The sequence below is a fragment of the Symphalangus syndactylus genome, chromosome 10 (assembly GCF_028878055.3).
Source record: "Symphalangus syndactylus isolate Jambi chromosome 10, NHGRI_mSymSyn1-v2.1_pri, whole genome shotgun sequence".
NCBI classification, from domain to species: domain Eukaryota; kingdom Metazoa; phylum Chordata; class Mammalia; order Primates; family Hylobatidae; genus Symphalangus; species Symphalangus syndactylus.
The window spans coordinates 57,871,514-57,888,459 of NC_072432.2; the positions used below are offsets into that span (position 1 = coordinate 57,871,514).

Genomic DNA, 16,946 nt, shown 5'->3' on the forward strand with positions numbered 1-16,946 from the left:
GCCAGCAGATTCAGATCCTGATGAGGGCTCTTTTACCAGCTTACAGAGGGTTGCCTTGTTGCTTTGTCCTCACTTACTGTTTTTCTGTGCATGAGGGGAAAGAGAGTCCAATGTCTCTTCATTTGTTTTTAAGGACCAGTCCTAATGGATTAGGGACTCATCCTTCTGACTTCATTTAACCTTAATTATCTCCTTAAAGCCCACATCTCCAAATACAGTTATATTAGGGGTGAGGACTTCAACATATGAATTTTAGGGGGAAACAATTTAGTCCACAACATGTTTGAAGGAGGGGTATCTGATGGAAAATTGTAATGCCAGGTATGAATAGGTATGGCTCATTGATCTCATGAGGTATGTGTATGTATGTATTGCGTATTCCCACATAGCTCAGTTCAGCTGAAATATCTAGTGTTTCTCACAGATGAAATTGCATATGAGTTAACACAAAATTTACATTATGCTCAAATTATTTCCTAATCTATCAATGGAGTTGGAACAAATTAGGGTTTTCAAAACAACTGTTGTAGCAAAATGAGTACTGACCGTACTCATTCATTCAATCAAGAAATATTACCTGAAACTATAAAACTACTGGAAGAAATGCTTCACAGCATAATTTTTATAGGAGAAACACTTCACGACATTGGGCTGGGCGAAAATTTTTTAAGTAAGACCTCAAAAGTGCAGGCAACAAAAGCAAAAATAGACAAACGGGATTACATAAAATGAAAAAGCTTTCATACAGCGAATGAAACAAGAGTGAAAATAAAACCTACAAGATAGGAGAAAATATTTGTAAACTATACATCTGACAAGGGGTTAATACCCAGTATATAAAGGGAACTCAAACCACGGCAAAAATAATAATAATAATAATAATAATCCAATTTGAAAGTGGGCAGAAGACCTTAGCAGACTTTGAAAACAAACAAATGGCCAACAGGTATATGAAAAAATGTTGAATGTCATTAGTCATTTATGCTAAATACAAATGAAAACCACAACAAAATACCACCTCACTCTAGTTAGAATGGCTATTATCAAAAAAAGGCAAAAGAAAGCTATTGGCAAGGATGAGAAAAGGGAACACTTACACATGGTTTTTGGGATTGTAAATTAGTACAGCAATTATGAAACACAGTAGGAAATTTCCCCAAAATATTAAAAACAAAACTACCCTATTATCCAGCAATCCCCCTACTAGGGATATATCCAACAGGAATATACATGTTGAAAACGTATCTGCACTCCCATGTTTATTGCAGCACTATTTACAATAGCTAAGATATGGAATCAAATTAGTGTCCAACGATGGATAAACACATGAAGAAAATGTGGTAAATATACACAATAAAATACTTTTCAGCCATAAAAGAAAATGAAACCCTGTCATTTGGACAACATGGATGAAACTGGAGGATATAATTTTATGTGAAATAAGTCAAACACAGAAAAACAAATATGAAAGTTGATACTGTAGAAGCAGGTAGTGGAACAGTAATTACCAGAGGCTGAGTGGGGAGGGGTAGGAGGAAGGAAAGATGGCGAGAGGTAGGTCAACAGGTACAAAGTTACAATTAGATAGAAGGAATAAGTTCTAGTGTTCTGTTGCACAATAGGGTGACTATGCTTAACAATAATGTATTGTATAATACAAAATATCTAGAAGAGAGGCTTGTGAATGTTCTCACCACAAAAAAATGATAAATACATGAGATGATGGAAATGCTAGCTGCCCTAATTTGATCATTATATAACATATATGTGTATTGAAACATCAAATTGTATCCCATAAATATGTACAATTATGTGTCGATTTAAAATGTTTTAATATTGGAAAAAAAGAAAGTATTATATTCACATTACTTTTGATGGATTATCCTAAAATTAATCAAAGAGTAGTTATGCATTTGTATATTTGTTGGTAAATGTCTCAGTTTTAGGCCATACAGATATTTATTAATATTAATATGCTATTTTGTGTTGATCATAAGGCAGATCCTTAGAATCTTGACCACATCCAGAAACAGCATAGATAAATTGTCTACGGGAGCTTGCAAACATGGTGATACCACATTAGGGTTTAAGACTTTCCTAATCCTTCTACAAAATTTACCTTACTGAAAAATTGGTAAATCGTTGTGAGGCTTTTCATTTTTGGCCAGAGAATTAATTGCACTTTCAGACAAACTTAGCATTCTAGTTGGATAGCTTATTAGAATTAAACTTGACTAATTATTCTGGCTAATTGTATAGTTCACTTACTTTCAACCCTCCAGACTTTTCTAGAATAGGGAATATTGTCATTTCAATAAATAAATAAATATCGAGTACCTCCTTTGCGGCAGGTCGACACCAGGCACCAGAAATCCTGCAGTGAAGAAGCCAAGCAAAGTGTCTTTACACAAGGTGTTTACATCCTACTGGGGGAAAACAGACTTACTTATATAACCCTGAGGAAATCAATAAACACAAAAGTATACAAGATAATTAAGGAGCATGAAAAATGCACTAACAAAAATAAGAAGGGGATGAGATGGAGTAAGTAGGGGAAGACACTTCAAACAGTAATCAGGGAAGGCATCTCTGAGGAGGGAAAGAGTAGAATAGCTGAACAACTGGGGGAAAGGCATTCCAGGCATTGGGTTAAAGCGGAGTTAGTGAGGTGGAAGAGACTAGGGGATGGAACAGGAGAGTGAGGAAAGGACTAGCTCCATCTTAGTGGGCTGGGAAGCCACTGAAGCGTTTTGAGCAGGAAAAAGTCGTGATTTCTGTTTTTAAAATTTCACTTTGACTTCTCTGTAAAATCCACTGTAGTGAGAAGAAGAGAGACCAGTTGAGAGGATATAGCAACAAGTCAAGCCAAAGATGAGATATAGAGTAGAGACAGAGAAAGGTGACAGAACTCAGAATTTGTTTAAACGTTTAGCCAAAAGGAGTCGCTGGTGTACTGGATGAGGGTTATGAGAGAAAGGAAAGGCACAAGAATGATTCTTAGATTTTTGGGTCGAGTCACTGAATAAATCATCATGCTGGTTATTAAACTGTAGAAGTCTGGAAGCTTAACTGGTTTGGGAACAAGAGTTGAGTTTTGAACATGTCAGGCTTCAGATGCCTGTTAGATATCCTGTAGCAATATAGAATTTCTACAACAGGCAGTTGGCTACGTGAACGTGAAATTCCGGGAGAGGTTGAGGCTGGAGATTTAAATGTGGAAGTTGTCAGCATACATCTGGTATGTAAGGCAGAGGTGAAATCACATAGGAAGTGAGTTTACAGAGAGAACACAAAAGAGGCAAAAACTGAGCCCTGGAGTCCTGCAAGGTTTACAGGTCAGGTAAAAGAGGAGCTAGCCAAAGAGACAGGAAGAAATAGCTGCTGAGGTAGCAGAAAGGCCAGGTGCATGTGGCACTTTGTAAAACATGTAAGAAATGTGTTTTATGAAGGAAGGGTGATCAACTTTTTGAGAGACTTTAAGAAATATCAGTAATAAGTCCCAAATTGATCACATGCTTTGCATAATTTAGAAAAAGACAGTCCATGTGCCTTAGTATTATAGGCACAAACACATACAGCTAACGTTTTGGGAGGCTGGAGCAAAGAATTAAGGCCTCCAGATCACGCTTTGGATAAAGAATATTTTAGGCTTTGTATAGGCACTGAAACTTTTGAATTTTGCCTTGCTTATGAGTATAAACTTCTTCATGCACCTGAGAATGTTGAAATATGCCCTCATCTCTGATTGCAGAAAGAGGATCCTCTTCTTATTCCCCTTACACTTTTCTTTGGCAGTCCAGGCCTTCCCTTGTGCTTCCTGACCACAATACCTTTTCCCAGAGAATGGATTCCCCAGCAACACTCTGAGGCTGAGAGTAGCACACAGCAGGTTCACAGGCAGTGATCTTCAGAGTTACGATTGTACGTAGTAGTGCCAGACCTAGCAAATAAAACTACAGGATACCTATACAATATTTGGAACATACTTACACAAAAAGTTATTAATTGTTTATCTAGAATTCAAAATTAACCGAGAGTATTGTCTTGTATCTGTGTCCCTGCCTGTAAGGAAATGAAAAAGGCAGGGTGGAGGGAGAAAATTATCTTCTCTATGTCGGCAACTGAGGCCTCAGCTGATCCTAGGGGTGCCTTGAAGCTGCTATGGCCCTTCATATTGATTAAAAATCGTGGCAAGGGGGTCAGGCCATTGTATTTCTGAATCAGCTAGTTATTGGCCTCAGGGTACCCTGGGAATGAATGTAACCTTGGCAGTTGCCTAAGGTAAGAGGCACAGCCTTGAGCAGCTGCATAGTCAGCAGCTGACTTACGAGCACTGAAGATGAAATCTGGACCAAGCATCAAGGTATCTTAGGTTTAAATGCTAACTTCTTAGAAGCCATTCATTTCCTTTTAGGTGGTTTACTTCTATATCTAATTAGATAAGGCAGCTAAATATATTCTGAATGCTTTAAGTGCTACATTAAAACTAAAAAGCGCTGTTCAAAAGTAAGGTGGCAGTACTTATTACAGTAGTCCAGCTCTGCTCCCATGGGATATATAGAGAATATTTTTTTAATTGTTCATCTTCTCATCTAGACTACAAGCTTCTTGAGGGAAGAAACCAGGTCTTATTTATCTCTACACCCATCACTTGTGGCATATTTGGCATATAGTAGGTACTCAAACAATGTCTATGGAAAACAGACAGGTAATAACTAAGCAAACCATCCAAATGATAACTAACAAGAGTTAGACCTACCCTCTGCGAGGGTGGAGGGAAAGTGATATTAGGCCCCAAAATCAACATGTGACGCATTTTTATTTTTCCTCTTATTTTCTTAAGCAAAGCAAAACTGGAACTCTTCCTGGCCTTTGAGTCTCTTTTTTAGGCAATTAATAAATCTTCACCAATCTCTGAATCATTCGGTTCACTAGCTGTTCACTCAGCCACTGAGTGCATTATTGTTTGGATGCATGATTCATGACATGTTTTAAAGAGCTAAGGAGACATGGATCCTTTCCCACTTGGGTCCCTTTAGGAACCTTTGGAAACTTCTGGAAACTTTGAGGGTCTCCTTCCTAAAGGGAAGAAGATATTCTACACTCTGGTGAGAAGAACAACAGGCTTCTATTTCTCTCTTAACCTGAAACCTCACCTCTTATGAATGTTTCCTTCTATTAACCCTTGAGTGAATCACACTGATGCTTAATGATAATCTTCTGATGGACATGCTTTCTCTCTTAGAATGAGTGTTAACATGAAATAGTCTCCAGATTCCCTAAAGCCAGACTAGTGATCCCAAATTTTAACCACATTGGATCTTGCCTGCAAATCCTGCCTCTGGCTGCACACCCACCTTTACGCCCACGGCATGAAGCTGTGACCACAGAGGCAGAAACTTGCAGGGTGGTCTTCTGAGCACACCCTAGGGGAAAGAGACATGAAATATTTATTGACTGCAGGCCAATGTTACAGGAACGCTGGCTGAAACCACTGCAAGGGTGCCTCTATAACTACCAAAGTAGACACAGCAACATTTGCCAGCCTCCTTAAATGTCCTGGGGGAGGTTTGTTTGCACTAATCCTAGCAGTCCAAAAAGCAGCAGCTGTTCTCAAAGGAAGTCTGATATATATATAATCCTTTATTTAAGACCAACAGTGGGAGGTGGTGTTTAATAAAAAAGGTGCTAAATTGTTAACAATGTTCTTGCTTCCAGCAAACAGGTAGAAAAAGAACTGAAATGTTAAGCAATACTCAGGACCATATTTAATAATACATCTTGATTTTTTAATTCATGCAATTGTTTCTGTGCTAATAGACATCTTTGTCTTGGGAAATAAATTTGGGAAGCACAGGTCAGCTTTTTTTCCAATTTCTGAGCAATCCTGGAATCAGATCGTATTGCTTTTCCAATCCCAGCTGTATGGTAAATGTTTGTTATAGCAGATGAATTAGAAAAGCCTACACACAATTTTCTTATGTTCTATTCGATCCCTAATTATTTTAAAATAAGCATAGAAACATCTTGCATCTTTGATAACATCCTGTAGGTTAATATTCAACAAAAAATGCTATAAATTCCCAAAGGGAGCATCAAAGAAACTTGCGAGTTACTTCTAAAATGTGTAATGTAAACTACAGTTTAAGGTTTTGGGTCTATTCTGGTAAACAGTGACCCAACATACTAAATTCCTTTGGCAAGAATAAGTGTCATTTTTAACCTACCAAGAACTGGATATCATATTCTAAAGCTATAGTTCACTTCCCTAATATTATCAGCAAGAAAGTAAATTTCCCTCAAACCAATGTGTTTAATTCTATTCCCAGAACCCCAGCATAATACCAGGTATAAGGGGTTAAATGAACACTGAATGCTTTTATTAGAAACTTATTAGTCGTTTCTGCCATAAATTATTAGCAATCAAGAAATCATTATTCTTTTAGTTTGCTTGGCTCCTTTGGACCTTGGAGTTTAGTAGACTGAGTTGATTTCGTGTCATTAAACATTAAACTCCCTTGACTAGTAGAGAAATCTTGTGGTTTGTGCTCTGCACCAGCAAGGTGGGATGCGTGTGTATTTTTCTCATTTGTTCGCTTGCTCACTAAATGGCAAAGGCTAAGAATCTTAGGCAATATGATATCTAAAGTGAAAACAAACTCTCTGTCAGAGCTGATCTGTTGTTTTACACAGTGATACAACTAATGTGGCAACATAAATAAATGGGCATGACTTTTCCTTCTAATCATAACTTACAGGAACTCCAGATCTCAGATAAAATTTATGGTAGTTATTGCCGTAACTGTTATTCTTTCATTACTTAAACAGAAAACATTTTTTTCTCTCCTTTGAAATGCGAAATAAAAAACAAGAATTGACTGAGAACATAAGCTTTTACACTACTTTCTGTTTCCAGAATTGAAACTCATTCTCTCACATACTCCATTAAGACGGTGACTGTTAGAGAAATCTTTGCATATTCTCCTTGTACAATTAATATTTTAGTATACAGGTATGCTTAATCTCAGACATTCTGTGTTAAGGCGAATGTAGGGCAACTAGCTAACTTTTAAAAGTGTAAATATATAACCAGTGTCAGAGTATAGAAACAAGTTATAGAATGCACACATCCTACAATGACAACCCTATCATAAAATGGAGTACTGTCGGGGAAGCTCAGCCATAATTGCACTCAGGAAAGTAAAAGACATTGGTGTTGCCTCCTCAGCAGAAATTCACCTCCCTGTACGAAAATCTGATAAATTGTCCAGTTTCCCGCAGAGGGAATGACAGAGAATTTAATGAGAAACACATTGGAGCTGGACCTGTCACTGTGTGATTATGCATTCACTAATCTCTCTGTAGGGTACAGAAAAATGTCAGTCTTCTCTGAGAGAGTTTATCTAGGGAAAGGGACAAACACATCTAGAAATAAATTACCAAAAAGAAATGTCTTTACTCTCCCACTGATACCTACTGGCATCCTACTAGACTGCTTGTTTGGCCTACAAATAGCAAAAGCACTGGGATTTGCATAGTAACCTATTTTTATGATTGCTAGTGAAATTGAAGTGGCATATGATGACATGTATTGATACTTAAATGCGGCTGCAAGTGCCTAATATTTTTAGTTTGGTCTAAAAATTTATGTTTGAGAACTTCAAGTACAGTAGGAGGGGCAGTGGATGTTCTTACTCTTATTGTAGGAAACATTTCATATTTAACATGAAATTCTCTTACTTGTCATCATTTTTGTCCAATAAATCTTATTTAGCACCTGTATACATCCTAAAAGCACTTCTGAGCAACTAACATCAGCCAGGAACCTATAATTATAATTATACACTAAGTTTTGTGAATAACTAGAATATCCAATAGCCTCTACAAAGTGTTTAAGCCAGAGGAACACATCATTCAAATCTGCTTTTTGCTGAGAGCATTTATTAAGTTATTTTACTAGCCTGATTTTAGGGTGGGAAATGTGCAATGAGGGCAGATATATTTTCTCCAGAAGTTCAACATGTGAGAGTACACTGATGCAAATATCCACAAAGAACTACTAAACAAGCACTGAGCAAGTCCAAGAATGTCTTGCTAGCTGAGTGCCTTGTGCAAGGAGGGATCTCAGAAAACACTTCCTGAATTTTGGGGAAAGTAAGGGAATGGTGACAGAAAATTGTGTCCTGAGCTATCCTTATTTGGAGGTGTGATGTCAAGAAGAAATTACTCATATTTCTTCAAGAATTTCTAGAAGGCTTCATGGAGAATGGGGAACTTTAATCACAAAAAAGCTGTTTTTAAAATTGCATGTTTAATTAAGTAGGGCTATTTATTATCAAAAATGATACCACTCTGACCATTTTCCCTCCAGGTTAATTCAAATTTTTTACATCCTTCATAAAATGCTAAGCCCAAAATCTATCCCAGCTTTGTAAATGTCTTGATCAAATCTCATACACTAACTCAGTGGATATTTTTTAAACTAAGAAAAGATCATTTGAAAAGATCTATGTTTATAACTTCATTGACAGCATTTTTTTTTCATGTGGTTGTCCAGTTTTATCTGGACATAAATTTAGTTTCATTAGAGAAGGAACCATGTCCCTTTTTCATAAATCTCATAGAACTTTCGACATTGTAAGGATCCTACAATCACTGGTAATAAATCTAGAAATCATGTTAGAGATCAAATGGTGAAGGGCAAAACAGGTGCTAGAGAGTGACTTGTGATATTTATGTCTAAATAAAGACAAAAACAATTTAATAAACTAAAACATAAATGAGAGTTCTTGGTTTATAATCTAATATTATTTTTATTGCATAAAATTGCTGAAACACTGATTGATGATGTGTAGGCCAGTTGACTGATTCAATGTCATAAAAATTCTTAGATGTCTACAATGACTTTCTTCACAGAATTGGAAAAAACTACTTTAAAGTTCATATGGAACCAAAAAAGAGCCTGCATTGCCAAGTCAATCCTAAGCCGAAAGAACAAAGCTGGAGACATCACGCTACCTGACTTCAAACTATACTACAAGGCTACAGTAACCAAAACAGCATGGTACTGGTACCAAAACAGAGATACAGACCAATGGAACAGAACAGAGCCCTCAGAAATAATGCCGCATATTTACAACTATCTGATCTTTGACAAACCTGACAAAAACAAGAAATGGGGAAAGGATTCCCTATTTAATAAGTGGTGCTGGGAAAACTGGCTAGCCATGTGTAGAAAGCTGAAACTGGATCCCTTCCTTACACCTTATACAAAAATTAATTCAAGATGGATTAAAGATTTAAATGTTAGACCTAAAACCATAAAAACCCTAGAAGAAAACCTAGGCAATACCATTCAGGACATAGGCATGGGCAAGGACTTCATGTCTAAAACACCAAAAGCAATGGCAACAAAAGCCAAAATTGACAAATGGGATCTAATTAAACTCAAGAGCTTCTGCACAGCAAAAGAAACTACCATCAGAGTGAACAGGCAACCTACAGAATGGGAGAAAATTTTTGCAATCTACCCATCTGACAAAGGACTAATATCCAGGATCTACAAAGAACTCAAATTTACAAGAAAAAACAAACAACCACATCAAAAAGTGGGCAAAGGATATGAACAGACACTTATCAAAAGAAGACATTTATGCAGCCCTGCTGGCAGCAGACACATGAAAAAATGCTCATCATCACTGGCCATCAAAGAAATGCAAATCAAAACCACAATGAGATACCATCTCACACCAGTTAGAATGGCCATCATTCAAAAGTCAGGAAACAACACATGCTGGAGAGGATGTGGAGAAATAGGAACACTTTTACACTGTTGGTGGGACTGTAAACTAGTTCAACCATTGTGGAAGACAGTGTGGCAATTCCTCAGGGATCTAGAACTAGAAATACCATTTGACTCAGCCATCCCATTACTGGGTATATACCCAAAGGATTATAAATCATGCTGCTATAAAGACACATGCAGACATATGTTTATTGCGGCACTATTCACAATAGCAAAGACTTGGAACCAACCCAAATGTCCAACAACAATAGACTGGATTAAGAAAATGTGGCACATATACACCATGGAATACTATGCAGCCATAAAAAACGATGAGTTCATGTCCTTTGTAGGGACATGGATGAAACTGGAAACCATCATTCTCAGCAAACTATCTCAAGGACAAAAAACCAAACACCGCATGTTCTCACTCATAGGTGGGAATTGAACAATGAGAACACAGGGGCACAGGAAGGGGAACATCACACACCGAGGACTGTTGTGGGGTGGGGGGAGGGGGGAGGGATAGCATTAGGAGATATACCTAATGCTGGATGACGGGTTTATGGGTGCAGCACACCAACATGGTACATGTGTGCATGTGTGACAGACCTGTGTGTTGTGCACATGTACCCTAGAACTTGAAGTATAATAATAATAAAATTTAAAAAAAAATTCTTAGATGTAAAGATGCCTTACCTGACTCCACTCAGGTTGGATCGGCATCTTGTTCCCTTCTCTCCCCTGAGACTTTCAAATAGGGCAGAGTAAGATGGAGGAGGTAACTCTTTGTCTCTGCTAATACCTAATCATATAATCTTATTTCAAAAATTGGCCAGTACAGTTAGATTGACTACAAAAAAAAATAGGCCTTGTCCATTTATCCAGAGGTTTCCTTCAAAACTTTTAAAAAATTTTATCACCTAAAATAGATTTTAAATTATCAGAATTTAGATGTAGCAATTAAGTAAATCTTAAAGGAGGTGTAGAATTCCTTTAAGAAGTTATTGTTTGCTTCCCATTGCAGCAATGTCTGCAATACTACTTTTTTTTTAATGAGCCCAGAAACAATTCTCTGCAACTGTAAAAATTATGCCAGAATGCAAGTTTTTGGTTAGTGCCATAGTTTCGTTTTGTTATTGAAAATGGGATACGTCATGATTTATTCCCTCCCTTCTATGGAAGGGTAAAAAAATGTTAATGGTAAGAAAATTATTACATTTTCTATTTCAAAATCGATTTAATAAGAAATTTACCTACCAGATTTACGATGTTTTATTTTTAGCTACAAGAAATAAAAGCTTAAAAATAACAGAAATAAAAGTCTTAGTTTTATATATGTAATTTTTATAATATATACACAAACTTGGAAATAACTTCTGTCAGTATCCCTTATTATTGTCACATGATTTTGAACTTCTGGACAGACATAATTCAGCTGAAAGAACCAAGAAAATTAATATACACCTGTACTCTCAACTTAGTCTCTTTAGAAGGAAGTGAAGAGAGACTATGAAAGAAAAATCACAGTGTTACTATATCTTATTGAAAGCTTCTATTTATCTCTATATATGTTCCATATAAAGAAATCTTAAATAATTAAACATAATATAATTGATAAAACCGACATGTTAGTCTGGAGATGTTTGTCACCTATAGGCAAAATAGACTCCTAAATATTAATATAAAAGTTATTGTTGTTTTTAGATGAACATAACCATAATCAAATAATTTTATTTGGTATTTGGTGGTTCTAGTTAATTAAAACAATAAAAAGCTACCTAAGCAAGAACCCTCTTAGAAAGTTGTAAGCATTAGTATAGACTTATATTTATACATGTTTTCTGTACATAAGTTCATTTAATTAATTGATGTAGGTAACTTTATGCTTCACTAAGCATTAATAAAACATCATTGTCCCTGTAATCCCAGCACTTTGGGGAGGCCGAGGGGGGCGGATCTTGAGGTCAGGACTATCAAGAGGCCAGGATCGAGACCATCCTGACCAACATGGTGAAACCCCATCTCTACTAAAACTACAAAAATTAGCTGGCGTGGTGGCACGTGCCTGTAATCCCAGCTACTTGGGAGGCTGAGGGAGGAGAATCGCTTGAACCAGGGAGTTGGAGGTTGCAGTGAGCCAAGATCATGCCACTGCACTCCAGCCTGGTGACAGAGTAAGATTCTGTCTAAAAAAAAAAAAAAAAAATCATTGTGTATGGCCAGTGAAGAGAAGTGTAATTGTGTAATTTAACATTTTCTTTTTAATTTATCATGGCTTTAAATTTTGAAATTAATGATTTCTGACTTGCATAATATATATTTAGTAGCTATCCTACTTTCACGTTCATATGCTAATCAAATCAAACCAGGAGTATAAGATAAACTATTACATTTGAGTTTAATGTAGCCTACAAGCAACATTTAGCCTATACAACTTATGCATTAACATGACTTGTTGTTGACCATCATTATTATCTTTCCCTTCACTAATTAGGAACATATGTTTACTAGTTTTGTTTGGCAACTAAAATTTTTCATGTGCCCTAAGAACTTGGTATATAGTGCACAATACTTAACAACAGATTAGAATAAACTAGAGTAATATTTTTAGCTTTATGCTAAAAACAACAGATTAGAATAAACTAGAGTAATATTTTTAGCTTTATGCTGTGTAAACAAGGTGATATGCCATTTGGATGAGAGTTGGAGATATTAAAAAATTTCATTTCTTCATTTAACCCAGAAATACGCTGAAGTATAAATTAGTTCAATTTTTTGTAGCATTTCATTTTATGCTATTTAAAAATTATGCATTAAGTGGAAATAATGTTTAATCAGATAATTGGCTTTACAATAAAACACTATACCAATGTATACATATAATGTTTTAGTTGATGGATGGGTTTTTTAATATACTATTTGTTGTATATATATGTGTGTACTGTTTCCCCATTAAATTAAAGCAATCTGCTTATATGGTAGCTAGTTCAATTTTGATAAGTTTCCACTTTGTATTTGTGCACCAAAATAAGTCGTAGTTTGCTTTAAGAAATAAATAGCTTATAAGCATATTTTAAACATGTTTAAATGCAAACCATGAAATTTCTACGAACTCTTTTGTTACTACTAAAGCTATACGTTTAACCATTGGCTATACCTTTTTTGCCACATTTCTGAATGTAAGATAAACATTTGTATTTTGCAGAACTTTATTAAAATGATTACCTGAGAATAAATTTTGTAAATTTTCTTAAGTTAAATTTTCTGTGATTTATGTCCAGCAGTCAGTATTTAGGTTGAAATTAAAAGCCATTTTCAACACATCGAATTCCCAAATTAAGTTACCTCTATCAAAAGGCCAGTTTTTTAAATAAACATCAGAAGTTTCCTTATAAAAGGGCACATCTATTCACTGGAATGGTTACCTTTAGGAAGGGAAGCTCAAAGAGTGTTTGACTGAGTAATAAGAATATTTCGGACAATGGGACTTGGCATGGATAACTGTTAAACCATTGATCTCCTTCAGTTCTCTATCATTTCTCTCTAAGTGTTTGCTCCCTGTGGATCTATACAGTGAGATAGCAGAGAGTCACAGAAGTATTTTTAAGCACTCCAATTTCATAGTGTATGCTTCACGGACAGAATAAAATGTATTCCTCCAGCTGTTCAAGAACAAGGGCAAGGGGGAGATAAAAAGAGAAATGAAGGCAAGACAGACTTAGATCTCAATAAATGTTGCAAACTTAGTGTACTTTTACCTCTAAATCCTTTTCCTTACCTCCCACATTTAATTCCATCAAAAAGTCCTTATATTTTCTCCTTGCTTTTAACCCATCATATCCCAGCCACCAAAGGTGCAGGACGCCACATAATGTCATGAATTTACATACACATACAAACAAATCCAAGCTGAGCCTTTGGTGCTGTGGAAGAGAATTTAAACATTTTAAAATGTAAAACTAAACATATTATCTGAGGTATGGCTAGAAATAAAAACAATAAAAAAGTGCAGTGAATAGGAAAAATGTAAAAGATTTCCACATTACAAATGAGCTATAAACACATTTATAATTCATAAACAGCATAAAATGATTGCTTATGTCTTATTAATTAAAATAATAAAAGTAAGAAAATATGCTCAATGCAGAAGTACTTTTAAGAAAACAAACAAAAAAACAAAAGTTAACAAAATATTTTATCTGCATCAAAATATTCTTTGGAAACCAAAAATAAAAATGTATCATGTATGTTCTTTCGGGTTGATCTGTAAAAGTCAGAAAAATACAGAGTCCGTGTTATTTAACTTTCCGAAAATACAAAGTTCTAAATATCCTTCAAGCATAAAGCAAAAGGCTTTATGTCTTGCTGAACTGAAGCAGTGTGCTCCCTGTATTAGTACAAAGAATTCCAGTTTCCTTCCTATCAAAAAACATTTTGTTTCAGTCACACTGAAACAAATGACCTGACTTCAATACAGTGTAAGTATAGCTGAAGCTGTGTCCAGAAATTTTTCTTCAGAACTCTGAAGACACCTATAGAAACTCCTGAGGGGAAAGAATGGTTTCTCACAAGGCCAAGAGGAATATTATCCAAAGCGAAACTTGAGTCTGTATTTCACTGAGTTGGTATTTTTCCGAGGTGTAGAAAGGGGAACCTTTGGCTTGATAGGGCTAGGTGGCTTTTTCTTTTCAGGAACAGTAACCGTGAAAGAAAGTTCTGGCTGCTCCGACTGCTTGAATCTTGGCAGAAAATGGGTAGAGATGTGCTGGGGTTTAACCCGGGGGCTGCACCCTCTTTTGGCTTTTCCTCTTTTATTCAGAGCCACATACCACTCCCGCCCTGTTTTTTCAGTTCTATGTATTGCTGAGGCATAGGTATTATAGCTGTTTTCTTGAAAACGCTCCCTGAACTTGCAGTCATCTGTGAACTTGGCCTAAGGTGGAGAAAAAAAGAGGAAATTTAAGTTGTGGCAATTTTTTCAGCATGTAATAAAATATAAGGTATTGTAGGAAAAAAAAACAATAATTTTGTTGATCTCGGTTCCTCCTACTCCATTCCTTTTTATAAAGGCATGTTTGCTTATTTTAAGGTTGCTTTAAAACTACTATTTTTCTTTCTATATTTCTACTTCATTTATCTTTGTAACACATTTCTGTTCCCTACTTACTTGGTGACATAATATCGATGAATATAAAAGTAACCAGAACTCTTGATACATTTAAACCCTGTTACTGTTGTTTAAATACTTTGAAATGTATAGTTACAAATATTTTAACATACTGTTTTTCCTCCTAACTCACCAAGAAAATACATAGAACTATATTACTAAGAAACAATTGCCTGGTAAAATATAAATTCCTGTTCACAGAAATGGGGTCAAAATTATTCCTTCGAAACAAGCTTGCATTTTTTCAATGTTATCAGTGTGATTGAGGCTGCTGAGAGAGAAGTAGCATATGGCCCCCATTAATATTGCAGGTGTTAGAGTTCTTTAGAAAAAAATAATGTATCTTTACTCAGGCATTACAGGAAAGTATATACGACTCCAAGAAGAAAAAAGTCACTCCAGTTACTAACTATACTTTGGCCAGATCTTACACACACGCAAAATATCTGCCCTTGAAATACTTACAGAATAGTGGACAAGTAGACATCCATTATGGTGCAGCTTGATAAATGGAATTATGACAGCGGTATGCAGAGGGTACAATGGCAGCATAGAGGAAGGGCATCTAAGAGGGTGGAGGTGGCCGAGAAGAGGGCAGAAAAGTCTTCCTATAAAAGGTGACATTTGAGCTGAGTCTTCAAGTACAACTAGGAATGTACTCTTACTAGCATTAGAGAGGCAGACAAAATCAGAAAGGATTTTCAGGGAGAAGGCACAGTGTGTTGAAAGGTCAACATGACACTTTCAAATACCTGTAAGTAGTTCAGCGTGACCTCTACCTAGGATGCATGTGGGAAGTAAGGAGATGAGCCTGACAATGTAGGTCAGCACCAGCTCTGAAAGGGCTTAGTTTGCCATATTGTGAAATTTGAAGGAATATGTGGAAGAATGGGGGAAGAGTGTGAACTTGGAGTCAGACATGCAATCAAAAACCAGTTCTGCCAATTAAGCTCTTAGCCTTAGCCTCCTCATCCATAACATTTACAACAATAGGGCTGTTATGAGAATCCAAAGGAGGATTCCGTAGCTTTCATTGAACTTGAAAGATTCCATAACTCCCAAAGAATTAAGAATTCCTGTACTAGTTCAGACTACCAGGTTTCATAATTTCAAGGAGTACTATTTACACAGAATTCCTGTGTTTGAGAATACCAAATATTTTGTCCCCTATATATAAAAACACTAAAAGCTACATACTTCTATATCAAACCAAGAAGTTTTATATGGGAATAAAATGGCCTTTTTTTTCCTTGTTCTTTCTAATAATGCCAAACTTTTCTTTGAAATACTGATCATAACACTGAAATCTAAAAATCTGAATATTGCAAGGCAATCTACATAGATCCACTGTTGAAGTCCACATGGAATTTTTGAGTAGTGCAAGGTACTGACAGTATTAGAAGCCAACCAATATCAGAGCATTTCCAACAGCACATTAATTTTATGTACAATAGTTTACTGGAGTTACTTATATTTAATTGTAGTTCAATCAACAAAGTTCTATTGGCGGGTTATGAAGCCATATATGTAGATCTTCCACAAGTCTGCTGGTGAATCTCTGGATATGATCTCCAGCAGGCTGAAGGCAGGTATTTTTTGTTTGTTTGTTTGTTTTTTGTTGTTGCTGTTGTTTGCTGTTGTTTGTTTTGTGAGACAGGTTCTTGCTCTGTTGGCCAGGCTGGAGTGCAGTGGCATGATCTCGGCTCACTGCAACCTCCGTCTCCCAGGCTCAAGCAATTCTCCTGCTTCAGCCTCCTGAGTAGCTGGGATTACAGATGTGTGCCACCACACCCAGCTAATTTTTGTATTTTTAGTAAAGACAGGGTTTCACCATATTGGACAGGTTTGTCTCGAACTCCTGACCTCAGGTAATCTGCCCGCCTCAGCTCCCAAACTCCTGGGATTACAGGTGTGAGCCACCGCACCCAGCCAAAGGCAGGCATTTTAAACAATCACCACCTATGTATGGCACACCTTTCACCCTGTCTACGA

At 36.3% G+C, this 16,946-nt stretch overlaps 1 protein-coding gene across 3 annotated transcripts in view; it reads right to left on the reverse strand.

The window, feature by feature from the left end:
* Positions 1–5,625: 5,625 nt before the first annotated feature.
* The window catches only part of FGF5 (fibroblast growth factor 5), a 28,908-nt gene continuing 17,587 nt past the window's right edge, over positions 5,626–16,946 (reverse strand). Inside the window, exons 3-4 of one of the 3 annotated variants that reach the window (XR_008660753.2) lie at positions 13,566–14,720; positions 5,626–10,528 (exon numbers count right to left, since the gene is read on the reverse strand). Coding sequence is in view for 2 of the 3 variants with exons in the window: in XM_055297201.2 (XP_055153176.2) it covers positions 14,373–14,720; positions 15,420–15,578 (507 nt within the window). In the remaining variant the exon portion in view is untranslated. Of the gene's footprint in view, positions 14,721–15,419; positions 15,631–16,946 lie in introns of those variants that run through there. The other 2 variants (XM_055297201.2, XM_055297200.2) reach the window with 2 other exon arrangements.